The 27,386-nt window shown below is 39.6% G+C and overlaps 1 protein-coding gene across 2 annotated transcripts in view; it reads right to left on the bottom strand.

Annotated features, from left to right (window-relative positions):
• Positions 1–17,711: 17,711 nt before the first annotated feature.
• Positions 17,712–27,386, bottom strand: part of RTF2 (replication termination factor 2) — a 32,378-nt gene continuing 22,703 nt past the window's right edge. Inside the window, exons 6-9 of one of the 2 annotated variants that reach the window (XM_062589105.1) lie at positions 25,688–25,801; positions 24,091–24,145; positions 23,921–24,013; positions 17,712–21,267 (exon numbers count right to left, since the gene is read on the bottom strand). In XM_062589105.1, the coding sequence (XP_062445089.1) occupies positions 21,080–21,267; positions 23,921–24,013; positions 24,091–24,145; positions 25,688–25,801 (450 nt within the window). In that variant the 3' untranslated portion in view covers positions 17,712–21,079. The remainder of the gene's footprint in view (positions 21,268–23,920; positions 24,014–24,090; positions 24,146–25,687; positions 25,802–27,386) is intronic. The other variant, XM_062589106.1, reaches the window with a different exon arrangement.

Genomic DNA, 27,386 nt, shown 5'->3' with positions numbered 1-27,386 from the left:
ACCCCTCACTCCATATCGGCCGATGTTAAATCTTCATCTGCTATAGTAGCAAAAAGTGCCCGGTACATATCAGTCCTGAGAAGCTTAGTATAGAGGTATTTGCTGGATTTGTAGCCTTTGACATAGAATTTGCAGGCAAGATCATAATACTAGTACCAAACTATGTCACTGGGAAGCACCAACACGCTATAAATTAATTCCACCAGTACAAATATATCAAAGAAGAGGCTGACATGTTAACTTGGTGCCACTGGTTTTATACTGTATAAGCCATTATTTACCCACCCCATAGCATACAAACTTGCAGAAAAGAATGATAAAAAAGGAAAATGTAACTACTTGCTTTGGCTAATTCAGCAGAAAGGCAGCCGTGGGCCCACACCTGATCCAGATCTGACTTGTACTGTTGGATGACTCTGGAATCATGGCCAGAGAGACACAGAGGGAAGCCTACAAGAGGCCATGCGAAGAACAAGAAGAATCTCTGAGGGCAGTGAAGATGGTTCTCACAACCAAGGGTCATATCAGCTCAAGATAGATGGTTGATTTTCAAAGGCAGGTCTGATCTTTAGAAGAGAGGAATAAGGCCACCACTTGCTTGTGCTATGCCACATTAAAATTGAAAGCAATCAGAGGAGTGAAACAAAGCCAGCTCAGCTGAACAGATGCAAATTGAGCATCAGACATGGGCTCAAACCAGGTCAGGCTGCACCCATGCAAATTGCGGGTTACCCCAGAGCACACCGTGTCCACACGTAGGGCGTGTGCTAGCGCACTGCCAGAATGACCTGAACCTCCAGATTCAGTCCACGCTGCTAGGCTCTGCCTGCCCCAACTGGGAGGCTGGCAAACTCCCCCATGCAGGCTCAGCTAGGCTATCCAGGAGTGCCCTTACCAAATGCCGAACGTGTCTCTCTTTGGAGACTTTGCCCACACAGCTAAATGATAGAGTTGCAGGGAGAAGAGTAGCCCAAGGGGAGATTTGGCAGTATAGCGAGACCGATAAAACACTCCTCTTGTGTAAACAGAGAATACACCAGCTAAAGTGCTCTTCTGTCAGCATAGCTTATCCCAGCATAGTTTTGCCAAAGGAATCCTTGCTTGCGTTTCAACAGGACCGTAAATCTGCTTGTAGCACGTTAGTAGCAGCTCAGAGCACCATTGCTGCAAGCAGCACAAATCTCATCGCTTCTTCAAGTTTGCTCCAGTGTTTCCAAGGTGCTGTGTTGCTCTGATAAAGCAGGTAGTGTATATCTTTTGCTAACCAGCCTTTAAAGTCAGCGTAGCTACCCTGGCACCCAGCAAAACACAGCTATGAGACCAGAACCCACCAGAGACCTCTGCTCCCTGGGGTGACCTAGACTCCTACTCATGCTGAGGGAACCAGCTGCCACTTATGCCTGTGGCTTTTCCCAGCAAAGAAAGCCAGACCTCACCAGCCTCGCCATGCCTTCCAGAGTCTGAACCTGCCCTTCTTAATAATGGTGGCATATAAATAGTCACAGGGAGGCTTTGCGATGAATAGGAGGGAGGGATCGTTTCACACTTCTGCTCCCACAGCTGACAGCTTTCTGGGGCTCTGGGCGAAAGAGTCAAAGTCTATTCACTTGGCTATATGAAACTGTTTGCACCTACTGGGGTGAGGAAGGGCCTGAGTTCTTGCTTTAGTAAATCTCCAGCCCGCCTTTCCTAAAGGCTGTATTTTCTCTGGAGACCGTGTTGCCAATAATTGCACCTGCACACAAGGAAGGGAGAATTTGTATCTTTAGGAGTGGGTCTCAAACCAGCTGAGTATCTGACTCACCCTCTGCTACGCTTTCCTGGTCTTCATTAGCCTTGCACTACCCCAGCATGTAGGCAGCATATTGTCTTCTTATTCCTAAAGTCTGGGGGTGGTAATATTGTTTATAATTGGGAAGGTGGAAATGCAGAGAGGTGCAAAGCATATCTGCAAGCTGCAAACACCTCCAGCTTGCTCTGCCTCTGCCCCAAGCCAGCCAGATGTGATCTAGGAGCTGCATAAGCCCTCACTGTGCCCGAGATACTAATTTTTCACTGAGGCAGGCATACTGGCTCTGGCAGACCTGCCTGGCAGCCTCCCAGACCCTGCTGACACATCTAGCCAGCTCCAAGCACGGCGAAAAGCTCAGGTCTCTGCAGACATGCCCCAAGGGTCTTGCTCAACACAGGAAGTCTGCAATGGCAACAAGGTGATACTCGCTCTGCTGAGAGCTGCAACCATGTTGTGTCCTGCTCTTGGCAATAGCCATCCATCTAAAATGGAAAGTTCTTGGGCATGGGCTATTGGCCCTAATGCCCTGTTCAAGTTTGGAAAGAGGGTTGCAGACATGGCTCACAATGTGCATGCCTCGTCAGCAGGGTTGCATGAGACCGTGCCTGAGACCTCCCGGCTCCAGTCTCAGGACACTCCACCTGATGCATGCAATTGATGCTCCTTGTAATTTTACCAGAGCTGGTGCCATTGCAAATGCCATTCTCTTATCTGCCTAAATACAGATCCTCTCTTGAGTTGTTAACAATGTCATGTAGCAATTTGTTACCTAAGCTCATTAGGTTGTATAAAGTATCTATGTTAATAGGAACATAAATAGGGAAATCTTAATTTCAAATCTGCATTAGCTGGTAAACTAACCTGAGAAAAAGCAAACATGACCTGAGAATACCCAGGGATTTGTTCTGGGGTAAGGTATAGGATGCATAGAGCAGGAACAGGGGCATTAGGATGCCCAGTTTACACTCCTAGCAGATCAGTTTTAAAAACTTTTTAAAAGACACTCCCAGCATAAAAACTTCTGCTACCTTCTTCCAGTTCTTAGACATCCTGCAGTGGCAATCTAATTTTATTTCTATTTTCCCCTTTATTGCAGATAGGTGACTAACACAAGTAAAAGGACTGTGGCTACCCAAAGGAAACAGTGATGTTGATTGAAGCCCAGGTGTCCCCAATGAACAAATTAAATTTGCAAAATGCATTTAAAAAAGAATCAATTTGTATTTCATCCAAATTCATTTTCAGCATCATTTATAGTAGTAAATGCTTTTTCAGGTGTATTTGGTTTTGGTTTGACTCCTTTAATGCTGTAGTGTAATATGGGAGAGCATTTTCACACCCTGTTACTCATTCCTGAAAGAACCTGGCCAGTGGCAGAGCTTAGACCAGTGTCCCATCTGCTCTGGTCACTCCGCAGCAGCTTTAACAGGAGCTGTGGTATAAGCTGTATTTATTACATAAGCATGTGCGATACATCTATATAGCTATACAGATACACCTCCACAACACTTCCAGTGCCCACCGATGGAAGTTAACATTAAATTACAAAAGCATGGAAGTTAGCTGCTCCAGGTTAATTCTCGGAGTAAGGCTGTGCTTCCAGAAGATGCCTAATGCAGTTTTAAGGCATCTGGATGCCAGATGAACAATTTCGTGTGGACACAGGTGCCAGTTCTCTCTGCTGCTCCAGTATACGTGCACTTTTTTAAAAAGGGTGAATTGGCCATGACACTAGTGGACTCTGTAACGCAGCAGGGTGAAGCACCACGGTGGTATATATGCCACCCCGTGTGCACCATCTCAGTAGAGCTAACCATGACCTTGCACTCCCGATGCCCATGAGATGTGTGCTGCGGGGTGCTGTGGCAGTGCCCAGGTTCGCTTATAGGGAACACAGCCTGAGGCTGCATTTCCGGGGGCAGCTGCACCAACCCATGGCTCGCTAGTGCCAAAAGGGGAGCGATTTTCCTTCTCTCTTTTATTCTTTGCCCGTTCTGTGCTCCCAGCAGCACGATGCAGCCCCTGGCACTTGTTGGACCCTTCCACACCCTGGTTTTGTTGCACGAATTTTCTGCCAGACTAGTGATTTGAAGTGGCCTATGCAGGATTGGCACCGAGCTGCTAGCTCAAGCCTTCGCTCCCACTTACTGCAACGTGTCCGTTTTCTTTATGTGCTAGCCACACAGGCCATTAACATGTATTTCCCTCTCCCATTACCTTTCTCTTTGATTAGAAGGGGAGGCTGTTTCTAAAACTTCTAAAAAAAAAAACAAAACAAAAAACAAACAAACAAACAAAAAAAGACAATGTGGCACAAGCCCTGCTGTAAAATCCCTTGGACAAGGAATACTCCTCATGAAAAATGAAAAATCTGGGAATTGCTCCTGCTCCCTAGCAGCCCCTCAAGGCCCCGGAAGCTGGTGGCTCAGTCCTGCCTGCTGTGGGTACAAGCCACCGTCCCTCCAGAGACCGATAAAGGGGAGGTAACAGGCCCTTCTGAGCCGATTTAACTATTCCTAGTTTTTATAAGATAGTTGTGATATTGTGGCATTGGTTGGAATTGCCTGGCCTTAAAAACAGTCATTTCTAAGCCTTTGCATTTGTGAGAAGTTTCTTCCCAGTGCAAGTGGGGCCAGAAGCACCGCTTTGAGCCTGGAGCCCAGGCTGAGACCGAGACGGAGGGAGACATTAGGGACAGTTGAGGCATGCACTCAGCCCTCTGCATTTCACTGGGGGGCTTTTAAATGCAAATGCTGCCAAGTGATGGCAGCCCCCACCCCTCGGAATGGCCATCTTGTGTCATTGACATTTATTGTGAAATATTTCAGGTTGTTAATTAGGCAATAATGACCAATGGGAAGGGCATTTCCTGGCTATTAACTGGAGTCTCCTGACCTCAAGGTCAGTATCAGTCATCCAGGAATTATTAAAACATGTAGGAGGAGGAGAAAAGCAGGCCAAGTAGAGCAAAACTCTTACCTTTTAAGGTGGTAAGTGCTTTTCCATTGCACAACCTGTGCATTACCTGGTCCTAGACTCGGTGCTGCCACTTGCTTTAGCTCTCTGGATACTGCCCCTCTGTTTCTCTTGCTTTCATTTCCCATTAATCTCTATGATCATGAAGAAATGGGACATTAAATATTCAAGCATTATCTCTCTCTCTCTCTCTTTTCTTTTAATATGGTTAAAATGTGAAGACACAATTAGCAATAAAACAGGCTCCTGCTGGGCCTGTATGTACTAATCCCTCTCCACTTCTAAGGGGAGGATTTACACCTACTCCTCCGGTTTAAAATTGGAACCTTTCTCCCATTTCGCCCCAATGGCTTGACTCTCCCTTGCAGGTGGCTGCATTTCAGTACAATGGACTCTCCGAGTTAATTAAACTAATGCGAATTACTGTATTTCCTAAGGGGTGACCATATGAAACACCTTGTTTGTGTTTCTACAGAGAGAAGTGCCCAAGTGCAAGCTACCTATGGTTAGAGTATTGCCAGCAAATGCATTAACCTCTTCAGCTTGGCCTTGGGCCAGAACTCTCTGGCCTCGTCTGAAGGACGAGTAGTAACAAAAATTAACATCCCCATGCCCTACTTATACACAGAGAATTGGACAAATAAACACCACTTCAAATACTATTTAAAAGTGCCTCCAACTGAACAAGGAGCCAGAAGGGAGTGCAGAACCAAACTGAAGTGGGGTTGGTGGGACCCCTCCATCGCTTTTCCTTGCAGGGAGGTTGCTGTTGCTGCCTGGGTGGTGGCCAAGTCACTTTTATTGATCTCTGAGTCAATAACATCCACCACCCAAAGGCCAGAAGCCTGACCTTGTGACTGATAACTTTACTCTCTCCCTTCTCCAAATCGAGCTTATATTTCTTCCAAACATTTCCAGGCAAATCCTCTTATGATTGTACCTTGGTAAATGCAGAAATTATAGATAAAAGAAGCAAGTAATTCTTATGAGAATGTGTGCAGTTGTTAAAGGCAGAGACACTGTAGCTGCTCTATGGTTTACTCATGTATGGAGCTACCAGAACAGAAAGATTTATCAGTTCCTGAAGGACTCCATAAACGATCACTCTGATTCCTCTCCAGATTCATGTTCTCTGCTAAGTGATCATGCATGGATTATTAAAAACCAGACATGGTGCTTTAATTCACGTCCTTATCCAAAGTAACTTGCATGGCTAAGATCAGCCAAAGAAATAGCAGAGAAAATGCTGATATGGAGGAGAATGTCAGGTTGAGAGCTCTGAAAGTTCATCCTTTCAGAAAAGCTCTGCCCAAAGTTTATAGGCTTTTTGGTTGACCTATCCTTGGCAGATCTGCAAGTAGACAAGAACTGCTGTGTCCCTCTAGAAAGAGGTAGAGAAAGGCAATGCAGAAAACAGAGTCAGTCTGCAGTAGCCTTGGTGAGAATGAGACCACAGCCCCTGGAGCTTACGACCCTATCAGCTTTGTCCTGGAGCCTTAGCTGGAACTTACCTGCACTTAATCCATCTTCCCAAACCCAGCTAAAATCTGAGGCAAAAGAGGAGGCAGGGAAAGCTTCACCTCTGCTCCACACTGAGCGAGTTAGTGCTAGGTGCTGACAGCAGTTGGACAATTCTTCCTAGAATACTTTTCCATTAACGAGTAGCCAGATAAAATATTGAAAAATTAACCCAGTCAAGTGAATGTTTTTACATAGCATTTGCTATTCCCTTTCTGCTAAGGAAAGACAAGACTGTCTGCACAGTGCATTCCTCTAGCTGCGCTTTCACACTCAGCTGAAACTCAGCGTACCGGCGGGCTTTAGCGAAGCTCTAACTGCTGTTTCATACCATATCCCAACGATCCATCAGAGCATTAAACCTGGATCCAGGCGCAAGTCAGGGTGTTCCTCTGCTTTCCTGTCCAGCTTCATCTCCCTTTCTCAGAAAAAGTAGATAAGTCTTGTTATCCTGTCTGGTAAACCCTGATTACTTACTGTGATTTTTCAAACTGACCATGATATGTTGGCTCTAGAAGTAGTAGAATATGAGTGGCTTTTCTGGAGGTTTTTTGGGGGAGATCAAAATTCACTTGCCTTTTTTTTTTTTTTTTTTTTTTTTTTTTTTTCCCCAGGTGATATTATTCCCTTGGGTGGATGTGTTAAATGAGCAAGTCCAGCAGGGGAATGAGAAGACCTGTTATATTCTGCTGTGAGGAGGTTTTCCCGTTCTTCTCTTGGAACACATTAGAAATCAGACAAAGCAGGATTTATATGCAGCCTAGATTGATGAGCTATGTTATGCTTCCCCTTAAAAAAAAATCACAAAGTGATCCACACCCAGCACAAATCAGAGAGGAATAAAGGCTTTTAACAGACAGTTGCTGCTTGTGAATTCTTTAAAAAATATTCCATCCTGTCTCTACAAAAGGTTGGTGATGAATTTACAAACGTCCTAATCCCTCTCTAATCCCTTAAAATGCCGAGCTCTGATCGCACATGCTGTTTTGTGATTATGTGTCTTCAAGGGCTTGTTTGGATACTTATTAAGAAATACCAACCCACTTTTGTCATAGAAAGCCAAATTTGCTTGATATGTTTTGGTTGCATTTTACATTCTTCCGGGAAAAAAACATCAGTTCAGTTTGAGGCTCAGAAACGCAACCCACCCTCCTCTCCTTTCTGCCTCTGCGGCTTCTCCTTTATAGGTGGGGGTAGCAATGGCTCATCTAATTTCCGAAAACATTTGGGGACCTGTACATGAAAAGCTCTAAAGAAATGCACAGCATATTATTACATTGTTTGGTGGAGCCTTTAGCAAGCACTTAATGGAGACTACGGCTGTTTTAAGTTGTGTGTGATATTTCTATGTGCACAGATAACCAGGGCAGAGCCGGCTCTTAACTGCTCATATGTGTTTAATTAGAGTTGTGTTTTTAATCCTTTTAATTTGTATCTCTTTCTTAATAACCTCAGCTTGGCAAAGGTTGAAAAGGAGTAAGTTTCATTTAAATATTGGGTAAAACTTGGTAACAGCAGAGCAGATTGTTTAGCAAAAGGTTACAGCACGTTCTTTAAAGACTATAGGTAACAGTTTGGTTCTATTAAACTGTAGCAAGCTAAGCCTAGGTTTTTGCCCTTTGAAAATCATTTCAGAGAAACTTAAAAATACATGGGAGAACAAGTATATCATACAAGCTTGCTATGGGAAGTTTAAGTAGATCAGTGTGGCTTTCATTTGCCTACAACGTTAAGACAAGTGATATCACAGCAATATCAATTAACGCTTTTGCAGAGCAGGTCTTAATGCAATCATAATACAAATTCATGCTTACGTTTTGCCTATAAGGAGCAAAAATCATTTTAGACTACAGAAGCACTTACTGATGAAAGGAAAAGTCCTGAGAGATTAAAACAAAAACAAAACAAAACAAAACAAAACCAAGAAAATCTACATACCTTACAGGAGAGCTCCAAGCTGAAGTAACCAAAACAGTTTCAATAATCCAGAGATCTTGAATCCAGAGCTAATAGTGAGGAAAAAACCTATTCCTCCAGAACTGGATGCTTTGTTTCAGATATACTTGAAACTTCATTTCTGGAATGGATTTCTACCGAATGCTGTGCAACTTCAAAAGATAAAAAAATTCACTAGTTCCTATCTTCATTATTTTTGCCCAGTGTACTAGTGGACCTTGGCCTCAAAGAATATAATAGCGAGAGACAATAGATTCCTCAGCCAAATGGCTTCTGATTTAGAAGAAACAAAACAAAGAGATCACATAAAAATATAGCGATTTTCAAAGTATCACTTGAGATATACTCTGTGGCACATCCTGTTTCTTGACAGTTTTGCTCAGCCATCAAAATCCAATATTTTTGTGTTAAAAATGACTGCAGCGAAGAATTGTCTCTGGCCTTCAGAAGACAACCACTCAAACTCCTTCTAGAAGGCAAAACAAGGTGCTTGATGCTTTTGGTGTATCCAATTACTAGCAGAGATTACTTGTTTTCAGCTTGTTGAATATTGGAGGATCTCTAGATACTTTTCAGTGAAATCACTGTAGAGTGAACATAAGTCTGTTGTGTTTCTTTACTACCATTCACAGGTCACTTGGCTGCTGCCCATGAATCCCTGGGGCTGCTGTAGCTGGCTGAAAGCAGCAATGTAGATTAAAAAAAGGTCAGGTGTGAAACGAGTGACTTAATTTGTGCTCTGGCAAATCATAGCATCCTTATCCTCAGGACAACTGTCTTGCAGACAGCAAAAATGCAAGAATACAGACAACCTCATTTTTCCATTTCTGGAGATGCAAGAAAATAGCCTAATTCATAATTAATCCTCAACTTCTGCTGTTACTACCAAAGTTGTTGCAGTGAAAATACCTATTAGGCTGCTCATACCTCCTTCGCTTTCGATACGATTCAGTACAAATTTGGTTCCAGCTGCAGAAGGTTCAATATGACTTTCAGACAGCATTCCTTCCCCTGTGAGTGCTAATTCCTATGCTTAAATTAAATATGAAGGCATGTCTCAGCACGAAACTTGTTGCAGCTGTTGCATATCTGCATTAAGGGATCTTCCACAGTAGTTGTGAGCAGCATGTCTGCACTACTTTGATTCTTTTTGACTACTCTAATTTTGCCTCAGATTGTTGTGGCCACATAGCACCAGGGTGTTTTGAAATCAACAATCCGTGTTCTGGTCAAACTTCTTGCTCAACATTGCTCCATGTCTGTGCTGTCCGTGTTTGATGGAATATTTCATGCTGTGTATTATATGGTACTTACCAGAAGGCATCAGAGTTCTCAGACCAGATTACAGTTTTCATAACTCTTTTGTTCATCCCATCAGTCAGTTATTTTCATACAGACCATTTTCTAATGCTGTTGAAAAGCAAGGGTAGTCCTTGTGATCACAAAATGCCACTATCCTAGAAAAGTGCACAAAGCTTACCACATCGGCAGAGAGTTGCAATATCTTGGTGCAGATGGACAACAGGCTATTGATATTTGCAAATATCTCGCTTGCCGTTCTGCTAGACAATAGCTAAATGATGCAATACTAAGAGCTCAGCTTTCAAGGAGAACCTATTGGAGAGATGCTGTTCCTCAGGGCCCATGAGGGCAAACAACCAGAAAGTTCTGGATTTCTATGATGGGGCTCCTTAATTTATATTAGGGCCTCTGATAAGACCCATGACTATTTTTTTCACGAGGTACCAGGTGGTGCATTTCATCAGGTGTGAGAAATATACCTGTTTGGTCACAGAAGATCTAGCTAACCATAGGACAGGACACATCAGCAGTAACTTGAGAAGCAGAGGAGAGCTCATGATGCCAAGATACTTGGAGACTCGGAGAGGGTTTTTCACAATGAGACACACAACTATATATAGGTAGGGACTGGGCCAAACAACATGCTTTCTTAGAAGGAATTAACATACGTGGTGCAATCCTATCTGATGTATGCATGCAGGGATGCAAAGTATTGTGCAACAGACGCAGTACTTTCAAGGTTACACACCTGCATGTGCGGGAAGGTCTGAATTGTTTTCTGCTTTTCAAGGCCTAGATGGTGGCAGACTCTGATCATGAAGTGAAAGGGTAAAGGGAATAACCTGGATTTTGTATTCTGGTTGTTCCACAGTGAGAAAAAAATCCATCTTAGGCACAGCTGTAATGAGGAGCACATCCCAAAGTGAAGCAGTATCCCGTGCAGAGCTAAAACTAACACTGTGGGCTGATGCTCCGCCATACCAAGTGGTCACACCTAAGGTCTTAATTATCACTGCACCCTTTCTGCTGCTCTCCTCTTCAGCTGTATTTCCAGAATCTTTACTGCAACTATCTATCCTTGTTAGTGATGCAGACAATTTCCTTGACTACGTCCCTCCCTCCCTTTTCTAGCAGTATTGGTTGGATGGATATTCAAACCAACATTATCGACTATACCTGAGTCAGAGAACTATGGCAGCTGTCAGGGAAGAAATACAAGAGGATGACATCTACTCACTGGCCCTGCTAATAGTGATAAAACACTGTCTTGTCTAAATTTTGGAATATTTTTCCTCAAAAAAAAAAAAAAACAAACAAACAAAAAAAAAAACACAGTGGTGAGTGCTGGAATACTTCGCAGACAACAGCCCAGATGTTCCTGCTAACAGCAAATTTTGCAAACTTCCCCAAGATTGGCCAGCAACTGTAAAGACCTGCATGCACCACCTCTACCTGGAGTGGTGGCATTGCCTCAGGAACACTTCAGTGCAGGAGAAGGTGCACAGAGCACACCCAGACCCTCCAGCGAACTGGGGTAGAACCAACACTGGAAGGGATCTGCAAACGCTCTTCAGCTCTAACATATACACATGTTCCTATTTTACTGCCAAGTCAACCCAACTGAAGCCACTTAAACAACAGGCTGAATAACATACACTGAAATACCAGAGTTCACAAAAAGTACTGCTTGCAGATACAAGTGTCTTCAAAGAACACAAACTAACCTACAGCACCATGAACAGAAGTAGTCCTGGCCAAACCAGAGTTCTGCTTTCAATGGCAACGTGACTTCCACCAGGATGGCATACTGCTAGAAACGACCGACTTGCCAGTGCTGCTCTGGGCAGCGGGTCACCCACCTAAAGGCCACTTGTTCGGACCTCTAACACCAACAGAAGATAGGAGCAAAGCTTACCAGGCTGTACCATGACCAGCTGTGTTTCACGTGTCAGCAGAAAGGAGCATGAAAAAAGACACACCGAATGCCAGTGCTTCCCTAACACCCTACTTCCTGAAATGGTCTGAAATCCTACTCCGCTGCCAACTGTTACAGTAGGATTCCAACCTTGCAAGCATTGTACCATCTTCTCAAGAAATCATTCTATGCCTTTGATATGTTAATTCTCTATAAGGCAAATTCTCCCATTAGAATATAGTCCATTCTGGTCTCCATGCAATCTGCACTATCCGGTTCAAAGTTAAATTAAAAATCCCAACCTGCGTGAATGTTGCAATCTCATTATAAAATCTGCAAATCTATTTTTAATGTCTTAATGTTGCTGTAGTTGAACAAGGCAAATAGACTTGTTGCACTGCATTTGCTTTACACTTTTCTAGATTCTCATGCACTAGTTAAATATTCACTCTGCAGTGTTTGTATTTCCAGTACAACAAGACCCTAAAATAGAAGACAAGTTTTTCTTTTCCTCTTCTGTTTTTAAATTTCTAACTACAGCCAACTTGACTTGGGGATCTCTCTAAATCAAACATGAAACATCAAACATTGCAAAGAGGGTTGCTGAAAACTTTTCAATGAAATAGCAGTGGCAGAAAATAGGATTTTAATCCTGAATGCACTATTTACAGTATTTTTAGGTGATGAGGGGACAAAATATTTTCTTTCATTTCAACTTTGAGATATACTAAAATGCTAATTCCAGTAGTAGCTCATTTTTATGAGAGAGAATACTTGAATATAGTTGGAATCACACAAGCAGCGTCCCCAGCCCAACTATTCCAAATCAGCATTTTAGAGAACATTACTTCAGGGAGTAGTTTGTGCTTTTCTTTCTGATTTGGAATAGAAATGAGTTCTGAAGTACTAGAATTTTCTGTAGAACAAATATTCTATTTCCTGACCAACTCGCTTTGAAAAAATGAGTGATTAAAAAAAAATCAAATAAATCCAGCTATTTTCACTTGAGAGTCATCCTATTAAAAGATAGGCACTGTTTCTCCACTGTCTTCTCCCACCAGAGATGTTTTCCCCCTTTTTGTAGTTCATCTCTATTCTTACTGCTATTTCTCTCCTTATAATTAAGATGCATTCCCTGATGTTAAGAGGGGAAACCAACTGCATACACATGCAAACAACCGAAAAAGAGGGAGAGAACAGAGACAGTAGATTTATCCTGTAATCAGTCTTCAGGACAAACAGCAAACTTTTATGCTACCCAGCTTGCATGCGGAAGCACTTTCTGCATTCTGGACCCCTATGTAATGCTATAACAACATCTATTTATTATTATATGGAGCTACAGGAAATTAGTTCACATTTTTGTATGGGGCAGAAGGGAACGCTCTAGCAATGCTATTATTAACTAGAGCCAATTATTAAGCTTGAAAAATTGAGATGACTTACAGCACAGTTAGGGAGTTTCAGAAACTTTGGGCAGCAGAGAAAGCAAACAAGAAGGTTTAAAAGGGAAGAAGTTCAGCTTCGGAGCAGCGAAGACGTCTCACTGGGATGTGCAAAGCAGCAGGGAGATGGACAACGCAGTCACTGCTTTACAAATAGCCACCAGCCATCTGGGAACATGCAGCATCCACTGCTCAGCGCGCATCTGCTCCATGAGCACATGCTTAGCACGAGTCCTGATGCCCCGCTCAAATCCTTCGCTATCCGCTATGGAAGGGTTCCCTCCGTTTTTACATGCTTCTCTCCTTCTCCTGCAATAATTACCAGCTTCAGCCGCCAGCTTTCTCTGGGCTGTACTTTTGGTGCCACCACATGGATAACGTGACCAAGTGCAGCTCATACATAGTCACTATAATATTTTGGCACAAAGCCAAAAGAAGGGGGAGGGGCTAAGGAATAGATAGGATTTAGTGACTCAAAAGTATAGACTTTTTGACTCAGCAATTCCTATCTTAGTTTGAAGCAGATGCCTGCTACAGCACCAGATCTCCTACCCGGGATGTTACAGATGCACCTCTGCCCAGTCACTGCTTTGGAAACTTCATGCACTGGGAGCACTCCTTCGTGCATGTTTTTGCAGACTAGATGAAAAGTACATGGTGTGTGTGAGTAAATCTTCACCCATTCAGTCAAATTCCAATTATCTTTTGCCATTTTTAAACACAGGAACGCTAAGATTGTTCTATCAACATTGCTCTTTGCAGCTGGCTGCAGACGCTGCAGCTAGTCCAACAAGTATGTCTGAGATTGTTTAATGATTCCTTAAAGAATAGAAACATGCAAACCAAAAGAGGCTACGAGTAGCATAAATCTCAATGGGGAAGTAAATGGCCACAACTTAAGAGATCCAACCAGCCCAGCATGCAGGCTGCTGACCACAATTCAAAGGCAAGCAGATTTTATTTCACTGAATTAAACGAGTGCTTGTTCCATATGAGGAAAGCAAAGAAAAAATGTTCTTGCAGAAACAAATCCTGCTGTGCTGGATCAGTTCCATGGAGTAACTAAACCAGGATTGTCTCGGGAATCACTAATGTCAAATATCTCAAAGAAAGATGCAAGATACAAGATACAGCGTCGTCCTCATCTCTAAGTGAGAAATGTTAAGGGAAACATCAGCAATAAAGCCACCTAGCTCTTATAAATTCACATAGGCACTATGAAAGATTAGAGTTCAGCTTTATAAGTTTCAACAAACAATGCAGTTTTAATGACCTGGTTTTCATCTTGGTTAGTATCCTTTATTGGTCTCAATCAGATCCCAGCAGAGAATAGGAGGATCAGCTGCAAAGCACAGTTAGGGGCACACTAAAACTACATGTAATCATATTAGGAATACTATGTTTTCGTAAGTGACACATAGAGCAAGGCCCGACTGACAGCTGCTGCTCACGCAAAACCACATGGCTTGAACCAGTGGGATGGGAGCTCGGACAGGGCTCTCAGAACTGAGTGTAAAAGGGGAGCTGCTGGGGGGTGAGAAGCGCATATGCATGTCTTGCATTGGCCTCAATCAGCGCTAATAATCATTTCCATTCATAAGCATAAAAGACTCAAGTATTCCCACCCACCCCCCACTGCCATTTAAAAAGTATCTGACCTAATTATTACTATCCCTGTTGTGTAAATTCAGCACTTTGTCAGTCTGAATAAATGTACATTAGCCTTAACATGAGTTAAACAAGTTTAAACAACGAAGCGAGCTTTATAAAGCTCCCTTGCTTTTTAACTTATTTGACACCACACAAAAGAATCCATTTAGACTACAGAGTTCAGCACATTTTGGGACCCATTAAATATCCAGGCTGAGACTAGATATTCTCTTTTTCTTTTTTTTTTTTTTTAATTTGTCCTATAGAGTTTGCTAAAGTCAGCACAATTGAGCAATACGCTGCTTTGCATTTCTTTAGCTTTGTAGGCAAGTTGAAGAAAGCTACACCCATCCCGTTCAATGCAGCCTTTTCACGGCTAATGACAAAACCCACTTATCTCTGCAAACTGGTATTAAGCGATTCCACAGAATTACTTCTAATTAAAAAAAAAGGAAACTCATGGCATAAAAAAGTGACATTTATGCTTATTAGGAAAGCTTATACCATTAAACTGTTTCTATTTTAGGCTTAATCTAACAGCATATTCCTTTCCAGAGTCAAGCCAACCTTCAACAGACCACAGAAAAACATTCCTCCTGGTCTTCTGCTTACAAATTATCCTGTACTCCAATATGGTCATCTTGTGTCCATCAGACACTGTAAGTCCTCAAACAGTGGGGAAATATCCACTTGGGAGAGAAGGGACTGAAAGACTGAACCATCTGTGCAAAGTCACAGAAGGAAGAAGGAAACAAGTTCTTAACAGTAACATGGAAACAAAACATGGAAAAGCCTTGAGTGCCTTATGATCTCCGCTGTGGATAAGGCCACTCTCTTTAAAAACTGTCCCACCAGTAGTAAAATAGCAGTCCACCCACTGAAAAGCTGAGGCTCCCGAGTCCATCCTGACTCACACTGCTACCAGATCCAGGACTTGGCCTGCAGGAGAAGGAAGGGTCAGTTGGGCGAGCCGGCCTGACGTAACCCATGCAGATCAGCTCAAAAACAGCACAGAGCAAGCAGGACTGCAAAACCAGAGCATCGGTCACCCCGCTCATTCGATACTCTCTGCTGTCCTGGTAATCGTTCAGGAATGTACTGACAGATTTTCATAAGCAGCAGAAATGAAGGAGGCAAATGAGAGGGAACAAAGGGAAAAATTGGGTGAAAAAGAAGTAGCAAAGTCCGACAGATGCTTCAACATGGAGAGGGGTTGTTTTTCACTAACTTGTGCCCTTAATTTTTCAGAAAAGCCCCTTAGAGAGGTAACGCTGACAATCACACAAAGGTTGGACGGATGCTGAATCTGCTATAAAGAGCTGAATAGAAATGCTAGGGCAAAACTTTAAAGAGAATTTTATTTTATGCAATGTCATGGTGAAATTGGTTCTTCCCCGAAAAAAGTCTGTGGTCAATTTGTACATTGAATTCCATCCACTGACCTGTAAGAGATATTTTAATCCAGATGAAGTTAAATGCTTGACAAAACCACAGCTATGAAGTTGTTAGCAGTAACTGGGCAGTTGGATGGGTATTTTAAAACCTGGTTTACAGACAACATTCCCATCAACTACAGATGGATGAGGACTCACCCAACCCAACCCTAATTTCTAGCTGTCAGGAAGAAATTTATCAGTTCCATCTTACAGAAGGAAATCGGCGCTGTCTAGCAGTAATCAGTTCCATATTTGCGAAGCCTTCCAACAAAACACTTTTTGTCTACGATTTGTATTCATCTTAGGACATACTGATTTCAGACCCTCTGTGGATTGTAATGTATAAACAGCCCTCTTATTTTTAAATGCAACTAAGAAACTATTTGGCAGGGTCACCACAGTTCTGAATTTCGAGCAAAATATACCAACTGGCGTCTAGGCTGCAAAGCAAGCAAGACAAGACAGGACACTTGAAGACAATTGTATTTGTTCAATTTTGCTAAGAATAGGACATTAATGAGAAGTATTTTAATCTAACAAAGATCATTTTTTTAAAGGGAAAAACACTTTAAGCTTTTTTGATCAATTTGATAGGCATGTGATGATCTCATGGCATGAAAATGGGAGACTGAAGCAGAAAAGTTGGGAATTTCCAATAAAATCTCCCAACCTTTTCAGCAACAGGATGTATTTTCCCACTGTATGCTTCTTGAACCTTATTCCCAATAGAGAGAAGTTAATTCTATGATCACCACTGAAAAGGCTGTGGGAAATAAAACCTAAAATACCCTTACAGAATGAATTGTGTCCCTTGAAGTTTTTTATTCACTATCTACAGTTTTAGGAGCAGGATGTTGCTAAATTCTAACCTCTCTAAAACAGAAATTGGCTCCTCGTCTTCACCTCTGCCTTTCCCCTGGATGTTGGGAGTGCTTCATCTTCTCTAGAAGATTTAACTCTCATATGCTTGAAAATAAAATAAAATAAAATCAGCGCCACTACACCCCTACTTATCTCAGCAACATTACAAGCCATTGCCTAATTTCAACTAAGATCACAGAGATGTAAAATTCTTGAAGATATGACATTTTTAGGGAATTTGTGGAAAAAAAATGGCTAGAAACAAGACCTCCAACAGTAATGCTATTATAGAAGGACATATTGCCTCCTGAGCTCTGCAGCTACCTGCCAGCTGGCCGATCAGCACATACCTGCAGCTCAGCTACTAGTTAAAAGACTCAGGAAGGTGCTGACGGTACTGGGAACGTGGTGAGTCAGGAGATGTGTAAGGAATGGAGATACTGGGAGGGACTAGGCAGTAAAGGAGAGAGGTCACCCTTACTGCAATACGTGGGAAACAAGAGAGAAATCTACCCCAAACTCACCTTAGAGGGCTCCAGGACTCCTGGTGTCTGGTTTGTGAGGTTCATTCCTCTCCCAGAAGGGGAAAGCCACACAGCGTCAGTATCTCCAATCATCTTCGAGGCCACCGCACGGCACAGGCTACTGGAGATTGGTTTATCAGCTGCAGCAGTGCATCGTAGCTGCTCCACAAGGCTGGAGGCTACGCAGCCTTACCAGGTCACATGCTGTTATGTATCACCACAGGGCACAAGGAGAAAGCTGTTGCTTCTCACAGGATCTCCCGTGTGGTTGTAGGAAATACCGCATGTCTGTTTTGCTGTGATCAGGGAATAAAACTACAGTACTGACAACCAATATCAGGCTCACATCCACGGAGTTTTAATGTATGGACACCCTCAATTTTTCAGTTTTACAGGTACAAATACTGTAAGTACAGAGAGCTGTGCAAGGATGCAAACAGATAATCTGCAGGACTGTAAAATGAAGCATATGGCTTTACAGTCCCTTTTCACTGGTGCATATCTGGGCTAGGTTTCATGACCAGCATCTGATTATTGGGTTATGTGAAGGAAGCTGTTGAATTTCAGTCCAGTTCCCAGTAGGCAGGTTCCACATCAGAAAAAAATCCCACTATTATACAACTGGCATTAGCTGGATCCTTTTTAAACTCCTCAGAAGAGAGGCCAAGGCTTGAACTTAATGGAAACAGAACTAACTGTTCTGTGAACAGACACATGGACACAATGCTGTAGAGCCTTATGTGGCATCTCAGAAACATAGAAGGTTTCAGATTCTAAAACTTCTGTAGTCTTCAACTTTCACCAACATTCAAATTCACCTACATTAAAAGAAAATTAAATTGCCCTCCCTTACAAAAAGAAAACCACAACAAAGCAAACATTCTCAAGCAAACTATTTGCTTGAATCTATTAAAACTTGCCAAGTCAACGTTCCAGTCTCAACTGCCTAGCCCAGCCTGCCAACAACAGAAGTGTCAGTTTTTTGCTCTTCTATTTTACAATAACAAAAGCCAATTGTGGCAATGAATTGCATCACATGCCAACAATATATCACATTCCTTCACATCTGTTTTTTGTAAAGGGAAGGAGAAGACCTCATCTGTCACTGACAACACTTTTATAAACCATAAACATTTTAAGAAATCCATCTACAAAGTCAGGATGCGAAACTACCAAACAAAAGCTTTCCTAACGAAGTGCCATAACACAAACTATCAATTCCAGATAAAAACCTCTACGTGTATATGAAGAATCAGTTCACTAACAAAATCATAATAATCATGAACTTATTTTAATAGATGCTCTAAGAAGGTTAAAAAAAAAAAAAAGTCATGACAGTACCCCAATGACCAGGAAAAACTGTTATCAAGTGAGTAAACTGGATAACTGGATTTTACTTAACATTATCATGGAAAAGGAAGCAGCACTGTGTATTATATTTTCTCATATTCTTTAGCAAAGTAATAACCAAGTCAAGAGCATTAATTTCCCCTTAAGATTTATAACCGATCTAAATAAAAGAAAAATGGACACCTATAAAATACTAATAGGAATTTAACATGTGCTGTCAAAACAGAATTACATTGCAAATAAAGGGACTGCCACTGTGTATCTTTTAGTGCAGTAATTTCAACTATCTGTAACTAACAAATAATAAAGGATAATAGGAAAGAAAAAAAGAAGTAAGACATAGAGAACAAAACTGATTACTAGACATGCATATAAAACGTGGCTAAGTGCTTCCTGGAAACTCAAGTAAACCTCAAACTGTTTGATGTGATGTATAGATACATTCACATCTTTGGAAAACAAAAATGCTTACCACCATATAAATTCTACAAGCCAGTTTTTAATTATACCTATCAAAATAATAATAAAATCTGAGCAGTTTCATTTGATGCACTTGAACCATGAAGACCACCTACGCAGGTATAAACACAACATTTGAATTTCCAATTAACTATTGCCAATTATAAAGGGGGACACTTGAAAATAAATTATGAGGATAATTAATCATTTTCACACCAAAAAAGTAACAACATAACATCATGCTGTGGTTTTAAAAGCCTCCTTTTTTGCACTTCTATTCTGGTTAGTTTGAACCACAATTATAGAAGCAGATTTTAATTTAAAAAGAGGAAGAAAGGAAGGTCAGAAGTTTCCAGTTTCCCCTCCGATCATGTCATGTAAATATTACTGGATTCAATATCACTCAGCCACAAAATCACTGCAAGGGAACACTAACACTTTAAAAATATTTTTGTGTTTGAAAAATTCTAAAAATAAAAAGGCCTTTTCAAAAGCCTATGAAAATACATGATGACTAAAATTAGTAAGTTATTATGTTCTAAAGCTGGCAAAATGAACATCTGTTTATCTGTTCAGCTTAACATGAAGTGTTATGGTCATATGAGAGCTGCAAATTTTACTGAAATCAAAGTCACAGGGATAATATGCATTAATACAGAAGCAAAACTCGTACAATAGCAAAAACATATCATACTTTGCATCTTTGTATAACAAGAAATTAAGATAAATATTTGTTTGCTGTTAAGAATTTTATGCCAGGAAATAAAACAATGTGTACCACAGATGTTCTGAAAGCAGCACATTTCAGTTGCCTGCAGAAGGAGAGAAATGTTCAAAACAGCTAACTTCAGCCTTAAAGGGCTCCCTCCATCAGCTACCAATAGGTTTCTTAAACGTGTGATACTCATGCAAAATTTTTTCTCCTTAAAAAGCCACTTCAGATCAGCCTGCCATTCTATTCTGTTTCCAGACATAATTTTCCCTCTCCCTATGCAAATGTTCATATTCTTCATTTAAGCTAAAAACCCTGAGCTCAGGTCAGAATGGCAAATTCCTCCTCAGAGATGTACACAGAACCTCACTGTTTCAGCAGAAGAGGAAGAAAGGTCACACTTTTGTTCCACTCTGTTATGAGCCTCTAACAAAAGAAGAGAAACTTAGACCTGATACTTCAAGCTTTAAAACAAACACCGCTAACAACAAAATCCCTAAGTCTTTTTGGGAAAAATAACCATACAACCACAGGTCTATATTTATATACAATGACATACAAGTATATATCCTGTTATTAGAAGCAGACAATAATATATATAATGAAAATATTGTACAAATATTTTCAAGATGGCTATGCTTACATATATTCTATCAAAACGTACATTACTTGAAAGGTATAAATACCTACAGAACCTTTAAGAAATGTGTTGTTCTGTTGAGGCTAGTGAAACAAAGTATTATTGCTGCTCTTACTATCAAAAATTTTAGGCTTCTGGACTACGATAATGAAAACTTCAATTATAGTTTCAGCAAATATCAATAGCAGGGAACATTAAGCAGATCCTCCTACCCTTTCTTCCCACTACTGAGGACATTACCTAGGGTGACTAAGAATGATGGCATCCACCTAGGGAAAAAAAAATCTATTTTGTGTAAATAATCCCTCATTTTAAAATGAGCTCTGCTGATAGAACATGGATTTTGGTGATTATTTCTTCTTATTTAGTAGAATTTGCAACTAACACAAGTTCATTAGCTATTCACAGGTTTATAAACAACTTGCAAACTGAGTAATTCCAGATAACATCAGATTACAACAAAGGTTCTGTATCAGAGTTGCACAGCAAAAGCCTTAGGGAAGGAAAGCAGTAATGAATGTTACAATCAGGCACATCATTGTTTCAGAAACAGTATGCTGTGTGAGTAATCCAATTGGAACACTCTTCCTTCGAGCGTTTTGCTGAGCTGTGTGATGTAAAAATAGATTTGTACGCCTCAGATTTTTCCTCACTGTCTGCAATTGATCTCTTCGTAGTACTGGAAGAGCCTTTATTGACTTTTCCTGGTACAGATGAGCTTCCATTATCTGCTAGAGAAAAAGCAATAAAATGAAGCATGCATAACAACCTATACTTCACAAAGCATTTAAATTAAAATTTGATTTATCAAAGTATTTAAAAAACGTGTACAGAAATGAAGTATATAAATTTATTCAAGACTGACTCTCACAAACATATCTGATAACTGAACTGAAAAGAAAACACATTCCTAGTTTATAGAACTTTTTCTCAAAATGAATTTAGAAAAATTGGAGAGAGAGTAATTCTTTCCTGCTTGTGGAAATTCCTTGCACTGTAATTCAGTACTTACAACATTTATTCTTCTATGTGAGAAATGGCTCTAACTCTAGTTTTAAGAAAGAAATATGAAAGTATTCCATCACCATGAACTATTGTTTGAAAATTAGCTATCAAATGACAAAAGCTAAACTTGTGACATTCTATCCCCAGGGAATCTATCTACTCCCTTTATTCTTTGCAAATTCATTTATAAGCAGTAACAATGGTCTCCATCATTTTATATTTGGGACAGGAAAATGTCTATCCTACTCTTTCTGATGCCCTTTCTCTTGCTGTTTTCATTTACCACTATAAAAAACCCTGTTTCTTACCAACTATTTGATCTTCTCCAAAGTACAAGGACAGTATTTTTAAAAAGTGCATACCATGTCTCTTGAGCAAAGAAAGTAGAAACTCTATACATTTAGTATAATTTAGGCACAACTACATGGAAACAGCTAGTGAGAGGCCTATCTGAAAATGTATTTAACTGATTCGTGCACACAGTTATGAGAACTACACGTATAATTGTAAATCATCATGGATCATAACTTTTTTTTTCTTTGGAGAATGCTGCTCTTAACGCCACTAATAGCTGTCTGGAAAGAATTACCAAACACTGAATAAGAAAGAATGAATATGTATTCTGGAAGTCCAGAAATATTAGGGTGCCATGTTCACAAATTAATTCTTATGCTACAGGCATTCCATTGCCCATTTCCTCCCCACTCCATGGATTTTTCTCTATTTCCCGTCTCTCCTCCTGTTCTCCTGCCAGTTTAGCAATACAACTGCTGTCAGAAACATAAACCAACAACTTGACATTTCAAAAGGGATATTTTTCCTTCACGTAACACCCTTGGATAAGAAAAAATATGTCAAACATTATTAGAATTACTATGTTCCTATGCACTTAAAAACAATTAAAATAATCTGGAATTAAATATTTTTTAAAAGTCTATCCTAAATAAGAACTGACAGTAGGTAGCAAGTAAGACATTTCTAATGAAAATTCTCTTAGCTTCTTATATAGTTTATCTGAAGCTCATCATTTAACTATTCTTAGACTCTTCAAACAAATTATATAGTCTTCTTCTGTTCTTGTAGCACACACAATTCAATATTCCATCATGAAACTCTGACTGACCTCAAAAATGTGCCCATTCTTTCTGCCCTGGATGAAAGCATCAGTAGGAATTGGCAACACCTACACATTATGTAATACAAATTACCTAAAGAGATGACACCATCATTGGACTAAAAAGACAGCCAAGTTTAACCAGAGCTGTACGACTACTGTAGATATATCAGTACATCCTGCCGTTACATTCCACTGCTAACAGTGACATACAGCAGATTAGTAGCTAAAATGGTGGACTGCAAATAAAGTCATTAGCTTGGGACATTTTAATGTACTTCACTAAAATGGACTGCTAATAAATTTTTTTTTGTCCATCCTCACTTGTACTTAAGGGAAGCAACTACTAATTCTCCTTACACTATTTCCTTGTCAGTGAAACAAACATACCAAATCCTTGACCTGCAGCAGTTAGAATCTCTTTTCCCACCAACTTAATGCACAACAATATTGGAATGATAAACAAACAAGTCTGCCTTTTCTCACAGTGGAAGAAAATGTGAATGTGAATGAAGTGTGTTGAGAAGTGTCTAATATTTTATTGGTTCTCTCTGATACTGCAGCATTTGCAAGTCGTAAACATGAGCAAAGATGCCATTTTAGGTATTCCACAAAAAGAAATCCAAAAGGCCTTCCCTATTCTATGGAGCATTTATTCAAAGTATAGGACAAAGAATAGCAGATGGGACACAGGCAAAGGGGCAGAATAAGGAAAATATGACAAAAAGTAGTCCTTGTATACTTTCAGCATAGTCAACTTTGTAGATTTTGCAAATATTAAAACACAGATCCGTTTTAAGAGAAAGTTAAAGCTGAAAGAATATATTAAAAGCAAAAGGAATGGTAATATGGTTAAAGTGACACACAGTTTTTTAATTATTTGATTTCAGGAATTAAAGAAAGTTAAATGTAAGTCTTCAAAAGTTCCAACTCACAGTCTTTAATCAATTTCAGAACGAAGTTATGTAATTCAGTAGGGAAGAATCAAAAAGAAAATTTCTGCTATGTTCTCACACCTGTTTTTACGTGTACAAAGATCATGCACCAAACACAGCTATGCATTTGTAAAGTTCTAGCCTGAGAAGTTCTTCATGCAAATTGTAGTACTGTAACAAAATTTTGGTCAAAAAGAGAGGGAGTGATAGGGTAACTTCCAGAAAATTCTGGTTTAAAATAGCCAGAAAAAGATCTCTCCTACAATATTTTTCCAAGTAGAACCATTTGTTCACTTTGTTTCACAGTTAGATCAAAGCATAAACACTAACCTGAACTTTTGGTGAATATAATCTGCCTCTTTTCTCTAGAAGTAGAATTGATACAACCTTTTCCATTCTTAACCTTTGATGGACCTGGAAAATCTATGAAAGAAAAAATGAAATCATGAATCTGTTTAATGACTCAGAAGGGTACACATAATTGGTAGCTGTGACATTACCTTCATTAGTATCTTGCTGAGAAGCAGACTCTGCTGACTTGCACTTCTTTGATTTCTGAAACAATACAAGCAGAAACCTAATAATATACTGAAAAGATATACAATGCCAAAATTGGAGCTGTGCCATGGAAATGTATCAAATACATTTGCTACTTTGTTTTTTATGCAGTGGAACTATTCCTTCCATAATATTGCTCCATACTTTTGAAATTATTTCTGTATGGGAAGATAATAAACTTGGAACACATGAGGGCACCTTAAGGATAAGCACACAGGCCAAAATTAAGCTGTCTCAATGTGATATTTTGGTTTGTACACCTTTTTTATCATTAAGCTAATCTGAAATTCTGAGCCCACGTGGAATGACATTAAACTGTAAGACATTGAACAGTACACGGTTACCTGTAAACAATAAAGGCCTTTTAAAATAAAAATTTCAAAATAATCACGCATCTCATATCTACTTTATTTTATTTAGCTAATAGAGTATCCCCCTCCTGGGTATACTTCAGTAACCAGACCACTTGTTGCTTGGGAAAAAAAAGGTGCATAGAATAGTTGATATGGATTTTTTAAAAGCATTTGTGGACCAGATTTTCCAAGCCTGTTTATGTGTACACAAATGGGGGGGGGGGGGGGAATAACCACCCAGCAGCAGCAAGAATTCCACATAAAAAGCCATATTGAAAAAAGAGATGTATTAAAACAGCCACTGGCATTATTATCACAAAAATTTATTCAGTACACATACAGAATAGTGTACAAGTTTCAGAAAGCCTGCACAGATTCAATGCAAATAAATATCTTAAATATGCTATATGAACTAGGAGAACTCATGCTGCCAAGAGTATAGCTAATCCTTGTGGAAACAAATCTTTGTATCGCGTTACTGCAAAGCTTAGCCAGAAGGTGGTGCTGGAGGGTTACTATTCTAAAAGAAGACCGGGCTCTCCTGGTGTTCTTAAGTGCATATGGAAAACCTCTTGGTATAACAGACAGGTTTATTAAGAAAAATTACCTTTTAGTGTCTAAGATCTGAATTATCAGGCATTTGCAGACATACATATGTGTGCGTGTGTGTATTATCTATATTTAATTACATAGAACACACAACACACTTGAGCTTGAATGATTTTTTTATGCTGGATACAATGGTAGCTGTGTCATCTTTATGCTTTGTCTCATGGTCATAAAGAAAAGGAATTTCCATTTCCTGCTCCAACTATAGCAGGACTTATGCACTTATGTAGCTGAAAAAGGAAAATGACAAAGAGATATAAACAGCAGCATCAGCAGCATCAACGGAGCCAAAACAAGACACTTGTCCTCTGGTGCTGCAGCTGATAAATCTCAGATACGAACAAATCATGCCAATAGTTTAGAAAAAATAGCAATGCTGAAAAAGGCCCCATGTACAGAACTGTCAATTTTCTGCAAGTGAGTTTTACTTTTAAAACTAGCACCAAAGTACAGTGCAGGTTACCGAGTAAATCCTGAAGTCCATATAAAGTTAGCAGAAAAAGCTATGAGAATTAATAGAAGATTCATTACAGACAAGAACTATTTCCATTTTAAAAAAATAATATAAAAATATTACCTTTTCTAGTTTACTTTTAAGTCTTCTGTCCTCCATCCTTTTCTTCAGTATGTCCACATCTTCTTTATTACCATTAAGGATAATCACATCTTCCTCTTGAAAAGGAACACCACACTTCAAGGAAAAAAAAGGACAAACCCAGTAATTTTTCAAGATCCTTATATTAATGAATCTTTGTTAAAAGTAATCCTACATTTAAAATCTGCAAGGAATTCTCCATCCCTTCACTTTGCAATTTTCTTTGTCTTTTCCTACAGTTCTTTGCTTTTAATACAATCTAATACCACAGCTCACTTAAAATACCAGAGGAAAAATCTCAGTAGTTTTTATCACTGAGCACAATCATACCAAACAGCCGCATTCTTTCTGCTGGAAAGGATAAACACTTATCTCAGTAGTGAATTGTGAGCTTTTGGTAACCACATTTACAAGTAGCTCACATATCAATCTGCATACCAAATTCTAAAAGAAGTTCAGAAGTATTCTGTGCAAAAGGGCTATGGAAATTGCATATTTATTTCACACAGTTATTTGTGAATAACATTCTTAACTGATTTTTTTTTTTCTTTAGATTCTTCAGGTTCCATTTTGTATTTTCTGCTCAGGAGTTCTTCATTCTTCTAGCATAAGTAATACAGTGACTAGATGAAAGTAGTCTAAGCAAGATCCACTCAAGTCTCTGAATCCTATAGCTGAAAACTGAAACTAAACTAAGCTATTTTTTAATTAAATTTATGAATGCACTTGAATAAAATGTAAGCATTAGGCCACTCTGCTCTAGAATTTGTCTTTCAGCTTGGTAACAGTCATACAAGAAACAACACCTGAGAGCATCAATTCCTTTATACTGACTATGATAAAGTCTAAAGATTAAACAGTTAAACAGTCAAGCTTAAATTTTTTTTTAGAAGATGACTATGGGGACAAAAACAAGTCATAAAAATAGTATTCAGAGAGCCTTAATCAAGCCTCACTATCTCACTCTCCTTCATCTGGTTTGTTAAACACTATACACAATTTTAAAATTTCAAAGTACATTCATTAATGAATCTAAATTATATATGTACTCTCTTCATGTAATTTCATGTTTGTTTTTTGGTTGAATACACAGAGGCTTCACTGCACACATTTTCAATCTCTGTTGAATCCAGCAAATTGAATATGATGTTTTCTAATCTAAGATCTCAAATTCCCTTTTTCCAGTTTTTTAAGTAAATCCAAAAACTTTCTGTTAATTTGCAAAATGAGATTATCCTATCTGTGTTACTACTCTTCTGTTTTCTAAACAAAGGTTCAGAAAGGTTGTAGTTTGTTTATTTGTACATTTATTTGTAGCAGGAATTAAATAAATAAAAGGACACATGTATGATACTTTGATTACAGTCTGCTCAAGTAACAAACTGGTTACAGAATGAATCTGAATACAAGTGATCAGAGAAGTTGTGAGGGAAAAGTAATGGTTATAGAGATAAATACTAAATAAGTCAGGTAGAATAATAAATCTCACACACAAAACAGGTGAGTAGACCAAATTTATTCCATTACTACTCAATACGCTACTATTAGAAATATCAGCTTGGTATGATCTCAGACACGTGTGAGCAAGAAGTCTAGAAAATCAAGAAAATTAGTCTTCCTGCAGAGGTAGGACTGACTGACAGTCACCTTGATTCTAAAGAAGCCCTAAGCTTTCATTTCT

Source organism: Rhea pennata, chromosome 16 (genome assembly GCF_028389875.1).
Source record: "Rhea pennata isolate bPtePen1 chromosome 16, bPtePen1.pri, whole genome shotgun sequence".
NCBI classification, from domain to species: domain Eukaryota; kingdom Metazoa; phylum Chordata; class Aves; order Rheiformes; family Rheidae; genus Rhea; species Rhea pennata.
The sequence above is the reverse complement of the archived record's forward strand: the minus strand, read 5'-3'. Positions and strand labels throughout refer to the sequence as shown.